General features: G+C 35.9%; 1 protein-coding gene across 4 annotated transcripts in view; it reads right to left on the minus strand.

Moving 5' to 3' along the window:
- VEZT (vezatin, adherens junctions transmembrane protein) overlaps positions 1-18215 on the minus strand; it is a 57329-nt gene that overhangs the window by 1404 nt on the left and 37710 nt on the right. For 2 of the 4 annotated variants that reach the window (XM_090272677.1, XM_090272679.1), the window contains 6 exons: positions 15446-15583; positions 11943-12090; positions 9311-9642; positions 6933-7126; positions 4360-4460; positions 2647-2854 (listed from right to left, as the gene is read on the minus strand). In XM_090272677.1, coding sequence (XP_090128803.1) covers positions 2647-2854; positions 4360-4460; positions 6933-7126; positions 9311-9642; positions 11943-12090; positions 15446-15583 — 1121 coding nt within the window. Of the gene's footprint in view, positions 1-2646; positions 2855-4359; positions 4461-6932; positions 7127-9310; positions 9643-11942; positions 12091-15445; positions 15596-18215 lie in introns of all 4 variants that reach the window. The other 2 variants (XM_090272676.1, XM_090272678.1) reach the window with 1 other exon arrangement.

The following is an 18215-nucleotide window of genomic DNA, read 5'->3' on the forward strand; positions in this document are numbered from 1 at the left end:
ATAACTTCTACACAGTTTAGTGTCACAGAAAAAATATATAATGAAATAAAATCTTCATTCAAGATCAACTACTGTACAAAGCATAATACATTAATATAATATAAATCCATACGGCAGAGGTTGTCCTTTCAAGGAAAATGAAGTTTTATTTAGCCCCTCTTGATGTTAGTAGGCAGTGGGTTGCTTGCTAGGCAGTCTCTCCTCCCAGTATGAGGGGTTAGTACAATACAACACACATATTATGAAGCATGACGGAAGAGAAAAGAGTGCGTCTTGAAAGATCTGGCGTTTATTTAAAAATAATTTTGTAAAACATGTCCATTTTCAAGAAACAGAGCCCTAAGCTGTAGTAACTCCACTAGAGAAGCAGCAACAACAGAAAAAAAAAAAAAAAAAAAAGGTCACAGCAGGTTCCAGTGTAGAATTTCCCTTTCTAATTCCATTCGGACTTTACCCCTGTAGGCAGAGATGAAAACAACTCTGGAAGATGTACGGAAAAATTTCATGGGAAAAGCATTTTATGGTATCAGCAGCTTTTATTTTCACAATAACTAAATCAGCATTATTGTCTTTTCAAATGTAAACTATCAGAAGCACATACCTGAAAAAGAAACACATTTCTCTCAGTGTTCTATCTTTGCCCATATTGTCAATAAGAAAATTGAAAGAAATACTAAACAGTAAAAGAAAAGTATATATTAAAAATTCTGTTTTCAATCTTCACGTGCAGTTCTCATCTATAAATCTGCTGGTTTAAAATATGCAACTTATATTAGAAGCTAAATGATATTCCTGATTATTGCTAATTAAATGAGGGGGAGGTAATAATCTATGTAATGGGTCAACTGACAACTGTGTTAACACTGTGCTAGAACATAAGCCTCCAGGAATATAAGGATTTTGTCTCTTGATTTATGTGCTAGGGATATACAACAATAAAGTTTGTTAAGAACTACTTGCTGAATAAATAATTTGCTGAATTAATACTGTGGAGGATAATAAAGCCCTTATTTAAGGAGACTGTAATTACAGAGACAAAAAAATAACCAAATGGATAGAAAACATTAGTGCCTAAAACATAATACTCTTAATCTCTGATTTATGTAGGCCCACTATATTAACAAGCAGGTTACAACAATATTTTTACTGTAGCTTCTAGAAAGATCCTAATCTCCTATGTGCTTTGCTGCTCAAGACTTGCTTTGATGTCACTCCAGCGCCCCTCAGGTGAGAGGGTCTGTAGTGGTCGGAAAGGTGGCAGGCTGGGGCCATCAGAGGATCCACAGAGGAGACTGGTGAAGAGGACAATTTGGGGAAGATAAATTCTTGGTAAAGAGATCAGCATGAATGTTTTTCACAAATGAAAATGGCAAATTTGTGGAACGATAGTCTAATTAGATAAATAAACTAGAGGAAGATATCTATATTAGGAATAGTGGGAAACTGGATATGAAGGACTCATGATGAAAGCCTTACAACCAGGAAGAGAAGTTTGGATTTAAAACAATTGAAAAGGGGGCACCACTGTTTTTAAGATAGAGAGCCATTACCATCAATATTCTGTCTGAGAAAATCTGGAATAGAAGCTACCTCAGAAGCTTAGACGCTATCTCAAGGGATAGCTTATAAGAAAAAGGTACTGAAAATGGAAATCGGCTAAAAAGATATTACAATATTACAATAGATGAGTATAATCTAATGAGGACCTGGTCTATAAAAGAGGCCAATGGGAAGAAAGAGGAAGGGCAAAATCAAGAAATGTCCCTCTGGACAAGGGAGAATGAGAATGGTAGAGCTCCTAAGAGAAGAGAACGCTGAGGAACTTTCCAGAAGTTATTCAAGTGAAAAAGAGAAAGGGAAAAGAAGACAATTGATTTTGAGGCTCTACATACTCTAAAATGGAAGGGAAATCCCACTCTGCCTTCTTTGAAATCCATAGGAATTAATCCTTCATCTAGAAATTAGCTAGTTTAATTTTGTCAATTATTAAGCTTCCCCGCCTCCCAAGAAGTTCAACTAAAGAAAGGTGGGAAATAGAAAGGAGTTTAAGGCTAATCTTAGGTATTACCAGTCATCCAACTTTGCCCAAATCCAAGTACGGAGACAGTGTGCACCGAACCACCTCCTCTGCTCCCATCTACTCAAGTGCGCAGATCACTGAGTGACCTTAATGGTGCAGCTAAGTGGCCTACGTCTTAATTTATTTGTTTCAATAGTGAACACAGTTATTTATTTTGTGTTTCACTGAGGTATTTGAAATGTCAACATAAAGAGAACAGTTTAGAATCTCAAATTCATGAAATTTGAAAACACTCTATTCAACTTACTTATCCATTCCAAAACAAATTTAGTAAAAAAAGTCAAATAACTGATGAAAAGTATGATTTCATATTCCCAATTTCATTGTATACCTACTTTTTAATTGACCAAACTGATTTTGTGTCTGGAAGTACTATACTTATTGATGGTTCCCTTAAATTATAGCCATCAGGATTCTTTTTTCCCAGATTTTATTTTTTAATTTAATCTTTATTTTATTTTTTCCCATTACACTGTAAGAATTCTATAACTAAAATACGATTCACAGTTAAAGAAAAAGGAATCCCCTACATCGAAATAACCTTTTACTCTGAAGTCAGTGCTTACCATGATCACTAAATAGAAGTTGCTTCCACTTCTGCCTTTCTGCCTCTGATGCTTTGAATCCCAGCACAGATTTTAATTCTTGGAGTACCCTCTTGGATTCTTCATGTTCACGTTTCTGTCTCTCTCTATCTTCTTGAGACAAATAATAAAAATCATCCTTTCTGAAATCACTGTCCATATCTATATCATCTACATAGGCTTCAAATTCCTGAAAATGAATAAAAGAAAAAGTACTTTACTTCAAGCAGATACTTTTCTAGTAGTATTCATTCACTTAATCTCCAAGGTTAAAGAAGGAGGACTCTTGGCACAGGTCATTTAAAGCACAGCTGGGCAAGTAAAGCAAACGTATAAAGAAATGGAAAACTTGAAAAAACTCAAGTGATGCTAAAAAAGGTTGTAAATAAGAAAGTACAAATTACTTCAGTCATTATTCTTCTACTCTGATACCATTCTACAAATCTAGTCAAGATTACAATGATTGGCTCTGTCAAACCCAATCAAAATCAGCAGGGCTGGTGGTTTGGGGAGGAGGTCTGGTATGTTAGTCCTCTTGTGGTAAACATTTGTGTGCTTTCTGACTTTCTAGGAAGTCTGAACACTATTCCTGGGATTGGGAAACATGCCGTCTATGGCTCTCCATATCACTAAGGCAGATGGTAGGATCCCTGCTAACCCCGCCTCCCTTGCAGTTATGGTTCAGGCAGATGACTTGAGATGCTCTAATCAGATGTACCTGGATCAGATGTGATTCAGAAGTTTGTTATAAAAGAAGCAGGCATCTTGAGGAATCCACCCCAATAAGAATGGGGGCAGTTCAAGGTTCCAGAGGCAGAGGTTCTGAAGGTAGCACTGATGGAGCAAGTGGCAATGCCTGTGCCCAGTGCCTTAGCAGTGACGCTGCTACTGGGACAGTTCTTTTCAGTGATTTTAGCTTTTTACCCCAGCCTGGTTCAAGCCTGATTACATGGCCTTCTGAAATATTGCCAGGTATCTACTGTTTTTTTAAAAAAATATATTGTTTGTTAAACTAAGTAGGGTTGGTTTCCCTTTGCAATTAAGAATAATGAATAGACTGTATGACCTAAGGAAAATGTCTTTTTCTTAATATGTTTAATTACTTTTAAGTGTCTAAGAAGAGGACAATTAGGTATGAAATAACAAGAAAATTTACTAGTAGATTCAATGGATTAAAATGGACTAATGTAAATGTCTTTTCCTTAGGATGAGCAAAAGAAATTTTTGTCAATATCTAACGCAGTCATTAAAAATTGTTTTTGAAAGCTAGGTATAACATAAATGCAGTCAAATGGACAAGATAAGTGTATAAGATTTTTACATATGTATACATGAGGTACCACAACTCAGATCAAGATGAAAACATTCCCAGCATCACAGAAGGTATCTTTGCCAAGGCACTAATTTTTAATGTGTTTAATCACTTTTAAGTGTCCAAGAAGTGGACAATTAGGTATGAATAACAAGAAAATTTACTGGTAGATTCAACAGATTAAAATTCAAGGCACTAAGAACTAATAAGTTGATATAAATTTAATACGTTATATTGTGATTTTGAAGTTTATTAGAAACATAAATTCAACATTTATTCAACAATTAAGCATGTCACTTAACAGAGGTAGGTAAGCTTTGTACAGGAAACTCTTCTTTGGGGGGGGGGGGGCGTGAGGGGAGCGAAGCAATGTTCACCCTTACCTGCTCCTCAGGGATTGGATCTTTGTCTGCAATGTGTAGGGTAGGCTGCATCAAAGGTTCCACAGTACAGCGTGGGCTTTCACATGCTATATCAGATTTGCCTTAAAAGAAACAGGCCACACAGAAATGAGTGGAGATCTAATGAACAACCAAGAGACACAACAGTTCCATCACCTGAAAACTTAGTTCTGCTGCCTCTTCAAATCATATTCCTCCTTCCATAGCCAACTCCTAGTAATCATTGATATGTTTTCTGTTCCTATTAAATTTTACTATTTTAAGAGTGTCATATAAATGGAATCACAGAGTATGCAATGATTTAAGCCTGGCTTCTTTTGATTAGCATAGTCCATTAGAGATTGTTCTATCCTATTGATCAATCAGTAGTTCATTTCTTTATTGCTGAGTAGTATTCCAATATACAGATGATTAACAATTTATCTATTCACCAGTGGAAGGGCATAAGCTTCTTTTAGTTTTTAGTGATTATGAATAAAGCCACTATGAACATTTGCGTATAGGTTTTTGTGTGAACATTAAGTTTTTATATCTCTTGCGTAAATATCTAGGAATAACACTATTGAGTCATTTTGGTAAGTGTATGCTTAATAGTGGAGAAAATTTTGATGAGTACAGGATATTTATATAACTTCAAAGTATTTTTTCACAAAATAATTATGAAAGAGAAGAAAGGCTAATGGAGAATAAAGATCACAAAAACTAAATGTCATGTATTATCTGGACCTGGACATTAAAAAATATTAATGGCTCAATCAGTGAAATTAGAATGGGGTTGGTGGATTAGATAGCAATATTGTAACCATATTAATTTACTGATTTTTATGGTTACTGTGGGTATGTAGGGGAATGTCCATGTTTAAAAAAAAAAAACGTAAACAAGTATTTACAGGTAATGAGGTTTCATGTTTGCATCTAACTCTCCAATGGTTCAGAATAATATCACTAATGGAATTTACATACAGATACATAGATAAGGCCAATGTGAACACCTAGGGAAACTGGATGAAGGGTACTTTGAACTATTCTTGCAATATTCTTGTAATTTTGAAGTCACTTAAAAAATAAATATATAAAGATACAGCTTGCCCTGGCTGGGTGGCTCAGTTGGTTGGAGTGTTGTCCTGTACCAGTAGGTTAAAGGTTCGTTCCCTAGTCAGGGTGCTTACAGGAGGCAACTGATCGATGTTTCTCTCTCTCTCAAATCAATAAGCATGTCCTTGGGTGAGGATTTAAAAAAAAAAGATACAGCTAACTAAAGCACCTGCATCTTAAGAATTCAAACATTTTATTTAAAGTTGTGCAGCTATGGCCACTATGAGCATTTTAGTGAGAAAAGTTTGTGAATTATTTCTATTTTAATTCATATCATTATCATGTATGAACAAAAGTGGCACATATAGAGCATAATTAAGAAATTGCGTATTAACCATCGCCCAGTGACCTGGAGACGGTTTTAACAATCATGTTTAAATGAGTGACTAAGATTCAACATCTCAGAATAGGCCAAGGAGGGGAAGTGGGATACATCTTTTAACACCAATGGTGTTTCTATTTATAGAAAATATACTCAGAAGCTATTGATTCAGGTCATTTCAAAAGTTTAAATGCATAAGTATGTGGACCTATTAAAAATCCTTGGCAAGTTTATCTTTTGGAGAACAAAATTATTCACTATTTACATTTCAGATATAAAGGAACTCTATTGGTAATAGATCAGTAATTAGTATGTTAACATTTCCTTTAAAAAAAGTTAATACTTTTACTATCTAAGGACTTCCTCAGAGTGTTTAAGACATTAAACAAAGTATTACCGATTTAGCTGTAAACAAAACAATGACTAACAGAATGATAAAGCATTAACTGTCTTTGGCAAAATACAATTTCTATACATAAATCTGATTAACCTCATCATAAAGATCTAAGGGTAAACATGGCACTGGTTCATAGCACAAGTTTAAAAATTAATATATCAAACATTCACAATGAAATTAGTGAAATTAGTAAAACAAAGTATGAAAGCTGGGTCAAATGAAAACAGGTTGTGAAGAATTTCAAGATTGTCTTTTTACTTAGCAGTACAAGGCACCCCAGTGTTATTATTAAATGATGGTATTTAATACATTTTAGACCCCTAAAAACAAATACGCAGTGTCGCCTATTACAGCATTTGTATACGATTTCTGAATAACAAAGTAAGCATTTTATCTTAAAAGCAAAACTCAATGTCTGGTCCATGAACATCAAACTCATTATTATCGTAATTGGAGAAGAGATTCTGGAAGTTCTAATAATGAATAATACTATTAATATCTATCCTCTCATTTAAGTTTTTTAAAAACGAGGTAGATGATTCAGGGAACTTTCAAATCATATTGATTTTTTTTTTTAAATTAATAAGAGCCAAGACTATATTCAGTGTCAATCTGTACATGTAAGTTGCACTCTTTCAGTAAACTAATAAGTTTTGTCAAGTCAGTTTCATCATGGTGACAAGAAATACACCTAATGAAATCCTACTGGAGTGGAATCTGTAGACGAAATCTCTGAGGCACCTTTTTTATCTGTGTTTCTTCGCAGCAGTTTGTCCACTTGAGAAATGGCCTCCTCCCAGCAGTTGTTGCTTGCCTGAACGTGGGGCTGGATCAGCTTTAGTTTCTGTTCCAGGATTTGATAAGTTTCTGACACTAGTTCTTGTGTTTCCTTAGTACAAACAAGCTTTTCAAGTTCATCTTCAAGAATTATTACCCTGAGTAATAAAGAAAAAGTTTCACCATGGAGATTTCTAAATTATAAAATGGAAATTTATAATTTTCAAGGCTTATTTAAGAAATAAGCTTATAAGATGAAAGAAGTTCTGGAGATGGAAGGGGGTGATAGGTGCACAACAGTGTGAATGTAGTTAATGCCAATGAACTGTACACTTAAACATGGTTAAATGGTAAATTTTATGTTATGTGTATTTTACCACACTTCTAAGAGCAGTATCATATATTTATTCAAATAGTGCTTGTATACATACGAGGCATGAACTGAAAGGACAAGTCAAACCCATCTTCTACTTATAGGAAGCTTATAACTGAACCACAGAAATTACACACGTATAAATATAACACGATATCATAAAAAGTTACAACTAACATTTTATTTCTATTTTACAGATGAGGAATTAGGTCCAGAAAGCTGAAGAAACTGGCTCAGTCCCACAGCTGGGTTGAGTCCAGGCACAAAAGTATAATACCGCAGATACACAGTGCTGTAGAACTCAGAAGAGGGGAAGTTGCTACAGCAATGGGTACAGGCAGGGAACGGCTAAGGAAGAGGTACTCCTGCAAGTAGTATTGAGGGATGGATAAAAGATGAGGAAGGTCACTCCAGATGGAGTAAAGGGAAAGGCAACTTATATGGTTTGGCTGGATTGAAGGAAAAGGAGCGAGAAATGACAAAAAAGCAGACTGTAGTCAGGGCAAACTGCAGAATATTTTATATAGACTTCAGCCTAAGCTGCTGTACCCTGAAACCAGTGAAGACTTTTGGTTAAGTGAAAAAGCATATGTGTGCCTCAGGAACAATCTAGCAGTGAGCACTCCGGAGCAAGGAAGAACAGTGAAAGGGTTAATGCCTTCATGCAGGAAAGAGAGAGTGGGAAAGGCAAAGGAGTGAAACACAAAACAATTTTAGGTAACACTTAAAAATCGTGTGTAGCAGTGCTATAGAACAAATCAGATATGGTAATTACTGGTATACTCTCCGGTTAAAATATTTTGAAAGGTAATAGAGAATATTTCATTTTGAAATAGGAAACATATTTCCCATCATAATCGCACAACCGCTTACAAAGATACAAAGCCCCTCTTCTTCATTTTCACACCTATCCAGCATTGCACTGTTTCTTCCCTGAGCCATCTTCTCTCATAATGTATTCCATTATGCCCTGTATATTTCTGGTTCTACTGCAAAAAATTAATTCTTTAGAGACTCTGGCTTTGCCTCATAAACCTTTCCACTGAAATCTGCTTTTCCCCTCATGATAGTACAACCTTTGTCACCCACTCACGTTGAGACTGCCTGACCTCCCACACTCCCTTGGCATTCACCTGCTTTCTTAAAATAGCAGCTACAGACCACAGGAACATCACTGCCGCAGTTTCTTAATTTTTCCCTATGCCCTAACCTTTACATCAGCCTTATATACCTAATGCCAGACCTTGAACCGATGGGTAAACGATGGGTAAAAGCTTATCTTCTCAAAATGTCTTTATGATCTTAATTTCCTATCTTTGTACACCACGTCCTTCTTTACTCCAGTAAACTAGCTCTTTGATTTTACTGAGACTCAAGCCCCTTTCACCCATCTGATGGCTACTCTCTCCCTTCCACTTCTTGCCTGGTATCCAGGCCCAAGTACATAAACTACAATCATATAAATTCATTACATTCTTATGACCTTCCTGATTATCAGCACAACATGAACCCAATCATTCATCTTATCCAGTTCTATACCACAAGGATGTTACAGAACAATTTCACCAAAATGATTGCAACCTACATTTTACCAAGACAGAGTACCAGTAACACCATGCAAAGTAGATCAACAAATATGGACCCCGCATTTTACTATCCAATCAGGTCTAAAAACCTTGTCCTATGCTACAGAAAAATGTCCAAATCTGCTGAATTTATTTAGAAAAATAGCAATATATTATTCTTCAACTATATTACAATGACTTTTAAACTATAAATGATTCCCCCAAATTATAGTACTTACATATCACGTTTCTCTGCTCTATTTGTAGCTATAAACCATCCTTCATGCTGCATGTCTCAATTTTGCTTCTTCTTTCTAGCTAGGACACAAGCCAACAACCACAATGGCATAAGAATGAAGCTTGCTAATCATGGGGACATTTCCTTACATAGCTTCTAAACTTACTCATTCAGTAATGCTTTCAGATGGAGCTGCAAGCTGCGTACTGCTGTGTGAACACTATTCAGTTCTCTTGACTTCTGCTGAGTTTTGGTTAAACGCTGGGGTACTGATTGGTGCTGAGTTTCAAAGTACCGATAGAATTCATAGCTGCGCTTAAGCTCTTCCAAGCAGGCAGAATGAGCATGAGGTAGACCCTGAGTCACATCGGATAAAATACGATGAGGCAAAAGTGCTGGAGTAAGTAAGGGCCCAGGAGGTGCATTAGTTGTAGAAAGCAATAGGGCTAACCGTCTGAAAAACTCTGAACTCTGTGCCACCCAGAGTTGGAACAAAACCTAAAAGAAAAAAGAACTAGATCAATAAAAAATATTCACCAACGTTCAAAACAAACTACACATTTAACTTCAGGTTTAAAATTTCCACTTTATTCTAATTAATGGATATAGCTGAGCTTGAATTAACTCTAAGATTAGACAAGAATTTTATATCAAATTATGTAGTCACGACACATGGGAACTTAGGATTCCAATACAGCAGGAAACACCAGTACATAATGTAGTACAGCTCCAGCCTAGAAGGGAAGTGTTGATGGAATGAGACACATTTGTTAGAAGTACATGTTGATGAATTATTTAAAAAATTTACATAAGGAGAAAGAAGACAGTAAGAATAATAAGCCTATACAAGTCCAAAGAAACAAGTTATTAACGGATCCAGAGTTTGGAGTTCAAAATTATAGCATTATTTTGGCTAGGAAATAGTTAAGAAATAACATAAAAATCAGTCCAGATGTTCATACCTAGGAATGTCTGGCATGAGAAACTATAAAACCCATTCTTGAGAGACACACCCTGAATTCAGGCAGCAAAGGATTTCTCCAGATAGTCTTGTTCAGGAGAAGGACAGTATCTCCAAAACAAGAGCAAATAAACTCGAGGAAACAATCTGGTATGGACAAGAGTTAGCGTCCTATAAAAAGGATCGAACCAATTTAGAGTCCAATTTTTCACAACCAAGAAAGTGGACATTTTTAGACTATTTTGTTGATGAAATATTAAGATAATTTAATGTAAACCTTATTTACCATTGATTAAAAATAAAACAAAACAAGCAAGGTCAAATTTCCAAATTGCTAAAGACAAACTTACCTAGGAATTTTTGAATATAAACAAGCTTACCTTGTAAGTCTTATTTGATCATCAAATGTTACGACAATAATGATTCTCCTCATTCCTTTATTTGTTCAGCAAGTACTTTTGAGCACCTATGATGTACCAGGAACTGTTCTCGGAGCTGACAATACAGCAGTGAACAAATGTGGAAAAAAAAAAATCCCTGCTCTGATGGAGCTTATATTCAAGGAGGGGGACAACAGATTAACAAGTAAAAGACATAGTTTCTTGGCTGATGGGTTGTAGGGGGAAAATACAGTGGACAGAGGGAACAGCGAGTGTGTATTTATGTGTGCATACATGGGGGAAAGAGGGAGGGAGGAAGGGAGGTGGAGAGAGGGGTGGGGTGGTCAGGAAGGGGCTCTACAAAAGTCTGATCCAGAATGGAGCCACGAGACTATCGTCAGGGAAGAGAATTCCAGGGAGCAGGAGGTTCAGTTGCGAAGTTTTTTTAAGAGTGTACTTGGTACACCTGAGGATCAAGCAAGCAGTGTGGTTGGGGGGGAGTGTGGTAAGTGATGAAGTCACTGAAGTAACCAGCTTTTACTCTAGAGAAATGGGGAGGAACTGAAGGGTTCTGAGCAGCAGAGTTATATGATCTGAATTATGCTTTAAGAGGTTCATTCTGGCTGTTGTGCTGCGAGAAGACAGGGAGGTGAGAGCAGAAGCGGAGACCAGTTAGGAGGTTACTGTAATAACTCAGGTGGGCGGTAATGGTAGCTTGTACCACAGTAAGAGGTGAGCAGCAGCTGGACTCTGGATGTATTGTGAAAGTAGAACCAACAAAATCTCTCTGTTCCTCTCTTTTGAATCCTCACCTGAGGACATGCTTATTGATTTCAGACAGAGGGGAAGGGAGGGAGAGAGAGGGAGAGAAACATCAGTGCAAGAGAGCACATCAGTTACCTCTCATACACGTCCCGACTGGGGACCGAACCCACAAACTAGGCAGGTCCCCTTACTGAAAATGAAACCCATGACTTCTTGGTTTATGGGATGACACTCCAACTGAGTCACACCAGCCAGAGCCAAATATATCCTTTGATGTGGCTTTTAACATATGAAAAAAATTCTTGTTCTAGACAAGAATTTTGGACATTTTCTAAAGGGAAGATGGAGATCTTCTAAGTTCTTTACTCATGTTTGTTGAAACAAATGGTTAGTAAATAAAATCACTCGTATTGGTTTCCTATTAAAGCTAACTCACTTATCTCTAAACTTTAAGAAATGCTTACATTTAGAATAAGTATTTTGACATCAAACTATAAGGATCTTCTTATCCAACCTTAATAATATGCTCAGCTTTACAGGCAGCTTCACGGACACAGCAAGGCTATTATAGTATAGTATTCAGCAAACAAGAAGAGAAAACAGGTGCACCATTTGTGTTCAGAAAGCACAGGAACAATGCAGGAGCATCTGTCTTTGCCTCAGCCCTCCCCTCCCTTCCTCCAATGGATTACCTTCAATGCGGGCAGGCTGAAGCCGTCTGTAAGGTTATGTGCCTCCTCTTCTGAAATCTGCTCTTCACTAAGTCCAAGGCCTAGCTCCTTAAAAGGCACCACACAGATGTAGTTGGTAACATTGTCACTCTCAGAGTTCAGGGGGTAGGTTAAATTAGGTTAAGGCAATCAACAGAGCCTTTTCATTCATGCATGAAGGGTCATTAAGATTGCCCCAAATTACCTTTCCTATTCTTTGTTCTGAACTTTGACTGGACAAGACTGACATCATTTTAAAAGAAACGAATCTTAAAATCCAATATATTAACATACCTCAGGTATTTTACAGGGTCCTTGTGAACAGAATATTTTTACATCTAAAGTATTAAAAATTCAGTTCTTCACAAATGCTAAAGGGCTAATTTAGTTATTTTTGACACCTTTTGAAACTGTATTGTGCACTCTATTGTATCATGGCTCAGGCACTCACACCCTACAGTAAATACTTCACTTTCCTCCCAGTCTGCACGCTGTAGGACATCACTAGCTGGCCGTTATCTGAAAATACAGACTGCTGATGTAAGTAACACTAAGCTTGTTCTAGCTACATTGTTTGACATAGGCTACTGTTCTGTTTTGCTTTCCTCTTCCTCATGAGCATCTATCGAGATTACTGTTTCTAACTCCTTTAACTGCTTTTCCCCCTAAAGAATTGTATCCATACAATTCTTGATATTGGATTAATCTTAAATTTCTAGCATATTTGTATTTGGCGGTATCATAATAATCTTTTGATATAGTGCCAGATTGAATCTAAATATTTTACTTAAATATTTTGTATGTCCATTTCTGAGACTGCTTTATAGTTTTTATTCTTTGTAATACATCATGTTTTGGTACTAAGATTTACTTGTATATTATCATCATAAATAAAATGATGTAGAGGATGCTTTCTCACCTTTCCTATTGTCAGAAATAGCTTTTTAAAAACATATGTAAAACTACCTAGACCTGGGAGTTAAAATTTTTTAAATTTAGTTTTTGAATAACATTCACCATATTAAAAATTGATACAGTATTAAGGGGTACAGTAAAAACTACTTCCTACTCCTATCCCTTAATCACCTAGTCCCCTACCCAAAGACAAAGACAATCCCTGTTACCAGTATCTTGTGTACCCTTCAAGATATGTTATGCATACATACATACATAGGTAAAAGCAAATCCTAATATAAGTGTATATGTGGAAATATGTATGCAAATATACAGGTGCACACACATATTTATCGTCTTATACACAATCCTTCCTACACACAAATGGAAGGGTGGTATAAACACTGCTCTCTGCTCTTTGTGGTTTTTTTCATTAACAATGTAATTTCGAGGTCATAGCACAGTAGTGCATCAAGAACTTCATCATGTTTTATAGCTGCATATTTTCCTTTGTTTACATATAACCAGGTGTTTTCTTTTTTAAAGGGAGTATTATTTTTTTTAATCACATGTCTAATCTCTTCAGTTTTTCAATTCTTCCTGGGTCAGTTTTAGAGATTTGTACTTTGATAAGAAATAATTCATTTCCCCCTACATTTTCGAAGTTGCACCCACAAAGTTGCATATACTCTCCCCTTATAATTATTTTAATTTCTTTTGTATGTATTCTCATTAGTAATCTTATGTATTTCCATTCTTTTTACTTTGATCAGGCATGCAATGGTTTAATATATCTTAATTTATCTTTTCAAAGAAATAGTTGGTGGCTTCTATTTACTTTTAATTTCTTAAAAGTTTTTTGTGTGCAGAATTTGATCTGGCCCCTGTCTACTACATCTCATCCCACTCCCAACTATTGTGCTCCAGTCATGGTGGTCGTCTTTCTTCTCTCCCATCTTGCGCAATTTATGCCTGCCACAGGATCTTATACTCGCTGGTCCACCTAACTGGAACATGATCTTTCTCCTCATTCAATCTCAGTTTAAATGCCAACTTCTCAGAGAGGCCTACTCCTACCATCTAATCAAAAGCATCAACCCACCAATCACTCCCTACCTTATTCCACTGAGCTGTTTTATTTCTTTATAGCAAGTATCTGAAAATCTTATCTGTTCACTTTATGTTCATTATCTCATCCACCAGAAGGCAAGTTCCATGAGAACAAGGATCATGTCTGCCTTGTTCACTGCTAGGTCCCCTGTGTGTAAATGATTGGCACAGAGAGTTTTGTTAGGCTGCCCTTCCTTGCTCCCCTGCCTCTCACTGAACTGTAAGCTTCTGAAGCAGGAACTACGTTTATTATGTTTACCACTGTATAGCAGTGATTACCGCACTGGTGAGCACTGAGCTCCTACTCAATAAATACCCACCAAATGAATAACTACTTGCCGTTCACATGCCACACTGTCATCATTTCTATTTCCCTATTTTTGCTTCCTCCTACTTGGAATGCAGACCCTTATCATCTTCAGGCCAACTCCTACTAGTTCCTTGAGGGTTAACTCAGGTGTCACTTCACTAAAGCCTCCTCTGGCCCCACAGGCCTGGTACACCTGCGGCTATGCTGGAAGGCACACGGGCACTGACACTACATTATGAATGCTGACTTACCTATTGACTACACTCAAAAGTCTCTAAAATTAGGTAAATAGTACAAGTTTTTACTCTGTTTTCCTAGCCCACAACAGGCAGGTATTTAGGCAGTGTGTAAACTAAATGGACAAGTTCTTGTCTAAAATGGAAATGCTTTCCCTCAGTTTCCAAAGAGGTAGTATAGTACGTACATGATACACAGTGCTAGAGATCCAGCATACAGAAGGTGTAGTCTTTATATTCCATTTACTCATAATGTATTTATGAATCTTAACTAAAATAAAGCTCTTAATATACCTTTATTTCTTGACTAACAATTTTTTGGTTTAGTAAATTTAAGTGACTGACTCATTATTATGTATTCTTTGAGTGCCACTTTCTAAGCACTTTATAGGTACTAACTCATTTGACTTAACAAAAAGTCAGAAAGATTATGTTAGTATTGCCACTTTAAAAACGAATAAAGCGAGGTACAGAGAGTTAAGAAACTTGCTTATGGTCACCTAGGGAGTAACTGATAGAGCTAAAATTTAAATGTTGCTGGTTTGACTAGAGCCTTTGTTTTTTGAAAGGGAAGTATTTCCTTTTGCCAGTTTATTTCCACGTCATGACACAAACTGGCCATGTTCAGTAATTTTAAAAACGTCAGACCCAGCAAGGCCAGGTTCTTCTGACTTTATTCTTTGGACCAGTAAAGGGAGGGACTTCAAGTATTTTCCTTGTTAAAAATGAGCCACATGACAGAACTGTCTTCCTGTCTGTTATTGTTATTCCCCATGGAATGCATTTCCAGTTTTAAAATAGAAGTGATGATGGAGATTAGCTTCAAAATAGGCAATCTCAATTTATATTTAACTTTTACAGGATGCAACTATAATATCTATATTCAGAACTCTGGAAACATTTCGTTTTCTTACTTTTAGACAAAAAAAGGATATTTTTTCAACATATATAGGGTAGCTATTCTTGCTGCTTGAAAGTTGGCTCTTACAGTTCTGTAGACAGCTTTCCGAAGACCGATGAGATGCTGACTGGGATGTTGTCCAGCTTTATTAAATGGGCAAGCAGCACTGACCCTGTCAAGCAAACTTGAAAAGTAAAATGTGATACAACTGTACAGGTGTCCTAAAGTTTTTGTTTCTTAAATCCATAATTCTATTAAGTTTAGAAAAAAATTCCTTTTCTATGATTTTCATTAGAAAATGATTATAAGTAATCCCATTCAGGTCTCATAAATAGCCATTTTCCTGATACATATATAGCCACCAGAAAAAGACAAATAAAAAATTAACATCTCAAAACTGAAAGGCTTCCTCTGATACGGGGAAACAAAGTATTGTAGTTGAAATATAGACTATTTGTGTAAGAATGACAACTTTTTTATATAGACACTACCTGCTAAAATATACTAACGTGGCACTACTTTCCATTTAGTTTTCAAAACCTTTATCTATAGTATCAAAGCCTTATTATAAACCTTTCACATTCTTAATACGCATTCACGTATGTTCATCAGTCATATTTTGGGCCACTTGTACAGGACAGTCAAATACTGCACAGAAATGCATTCTGTACATTCACAAAAGCAGGGGAAACTGACTTACCCGCCTGTTGCCACTGGCACTTACTTACTCAAAATGAAGTAGCGGGCGCAGAAACGTAACAGGACCAGTGGCCAACAGGGGAATGCAAGTAGAAAGGCAAAGTAAGAGTTACTATGTAGCGGCACAGCTACTCTCAAAACTGTTCAAGAGGAAGCACATTTCATAGTACTTTCCAAACAATAAGTGGGGAGTACCTATTTGCAACAATAAATGGGGAGTACCTATTTGCAACAATGACGTATAATACGTTACGCTTTTATAAATGAAGCTATGAATAATTACATATTACATAGTTATTGGTTAATTTTTTTTTTTTTTTTACTTAACCAGTAGCCTCTCCCAATAGCTAAACAAAATACTGGAATTTATAAATTTCTTACCTATACCCACAAATTTGTAAAATGAGACATCCAACTCAAAACTTTAAAAATGTTAAATCAAACTAAAATATATTCAGGCATTAAAAATCTATTTTAAGAAAACAGGACAATGACTGATAGGCTTATTTTAAAATAAAAGAATGAAGCAAAGAAGGGTTAAATTATTTGCTAGAGAGGACAAATTGAGGCAGAACAAAACAGTACTCATTTTTTTCAACATATGGCACAATTGTTTGTACTCAACTTTATTTACAAATGAGGTTTAAGAACTAAAAATATTATGATTCAAGATCTAAAACTGCTCATAATTTTTTTTCAGTTATCCAGTTAAATGAAGACAAGTGAAGCATTTTTCCCAACATTTCTTCCGCCTGTCTACATCTGGATAGATAGAAATCATAATCTGGAGTTAAATCATGTCTAACTGACCCATTTTAGCTCTTCATGTCTATTGAATACATATGTGTAACAGGAGAACAATAACAAAAGGCACAGAAGCCTCTGTATATGCCTAAGCATTAAATGAACACATAGCTCTTTGCTTAAACCAGTCAGTTCTCTCAATAAAGTGCTGTGCAAGTCAAGAATGAAGAGCAGCTCTTATTCTTAGTGTGATTTTTAACCTTTAAACTTGATAGTCAAACAACTTAATATATGCTATGCTCTTATCAAAAAGAAGTGAAGAATGGGAGGACAAAATTAACAGATACCAAGGACTGTTCCATTTTGAACTGAACAGAAAGATTAGTAATAAAATCTCTTTTATGTCTCGGGATTGTTTACCACACTGTTTCAGAACACAATAGTGAAGAATGAGGGGCCTACCGGAGATTCTTCCATTTCCCTGTTCATGATTTTTCAGATATAGCTTTTCTGTCAAGTACTAATATAAAGTATAGCTCAGTAAAAGATGTGATAACTACCAAAGGTTCTTCTGCTCCCCTTTCTCATGATTTTCCAAATATAACTACAATTAAGAGCAAAAATGACCTTCACCATATACTTACTTTCTCCCACCTATAAATTGCAAAGGTTATGTTATATAAATTATTAAACATGTTACAATACAAAGGAATCTTTGTTAACATTTAGCAGCCAGCCTAGGGTACTGGAAACAAGCTTTAGAGCCAGATGGTATGGACTTGAGCATTTAATGTACTACTAATAATTGTAGGCCTTTAGTTGTATGCAACATTGCTTAGCATAGCATGTGGAACATAACTGGTGCTCAATAAATATACCTTCCCTTTAACAACAGAATAAATAGCCTGTATAACCTGTAGCTTAATACACTTATAGCTAGACTGGTGAATAATTAATTTCCCGTGGGAATGTGAAACTACATTTTTTGCATGATATTTTGAGAATATCGATGCCATAACATCTGCTAACATTTACCTAAATAATATTATTAAAACATGGCAAGAGTTTTCCAAATGAATTCAAGTTAGATACATCTATCAATTAAACTGCGGAAGGAAGGTGTAAAGGAAACAAGCATTTATTGGGTAACTGCATGCTGGGTTCAATGGTAGGCTCTCTTTCTTCATTATCTCATATAATTACACAGTAACACACAGAAATAATGATTCTCAAAGCACTTTGGTTTCCCAAGGAGGTAAGCAGAATCATACTATGTATTAAATCTAGCATATATTTATTTCTTCACTGAACAGTTAACAGACTTTAATAAGTGGTAAAGAGAAACCCAATTTTTTCTACAA

Source organism: Furipterus horrens, unplaced genomic scaffold, assembly GCF_987537825.1.
Source record: "Furipterus horrens unplaced genomic scaffold, mFurHor1.1.pri manual_scaffold_4, whole genome shotgun sequence".
Classification (NCBI taxonomy): domain Eukaryota; kingdom Metazoa; phylum Chordata; class Mammalia; order Chiroptera; family Furipteridae; genus Furipterus; species Furipterus horrens.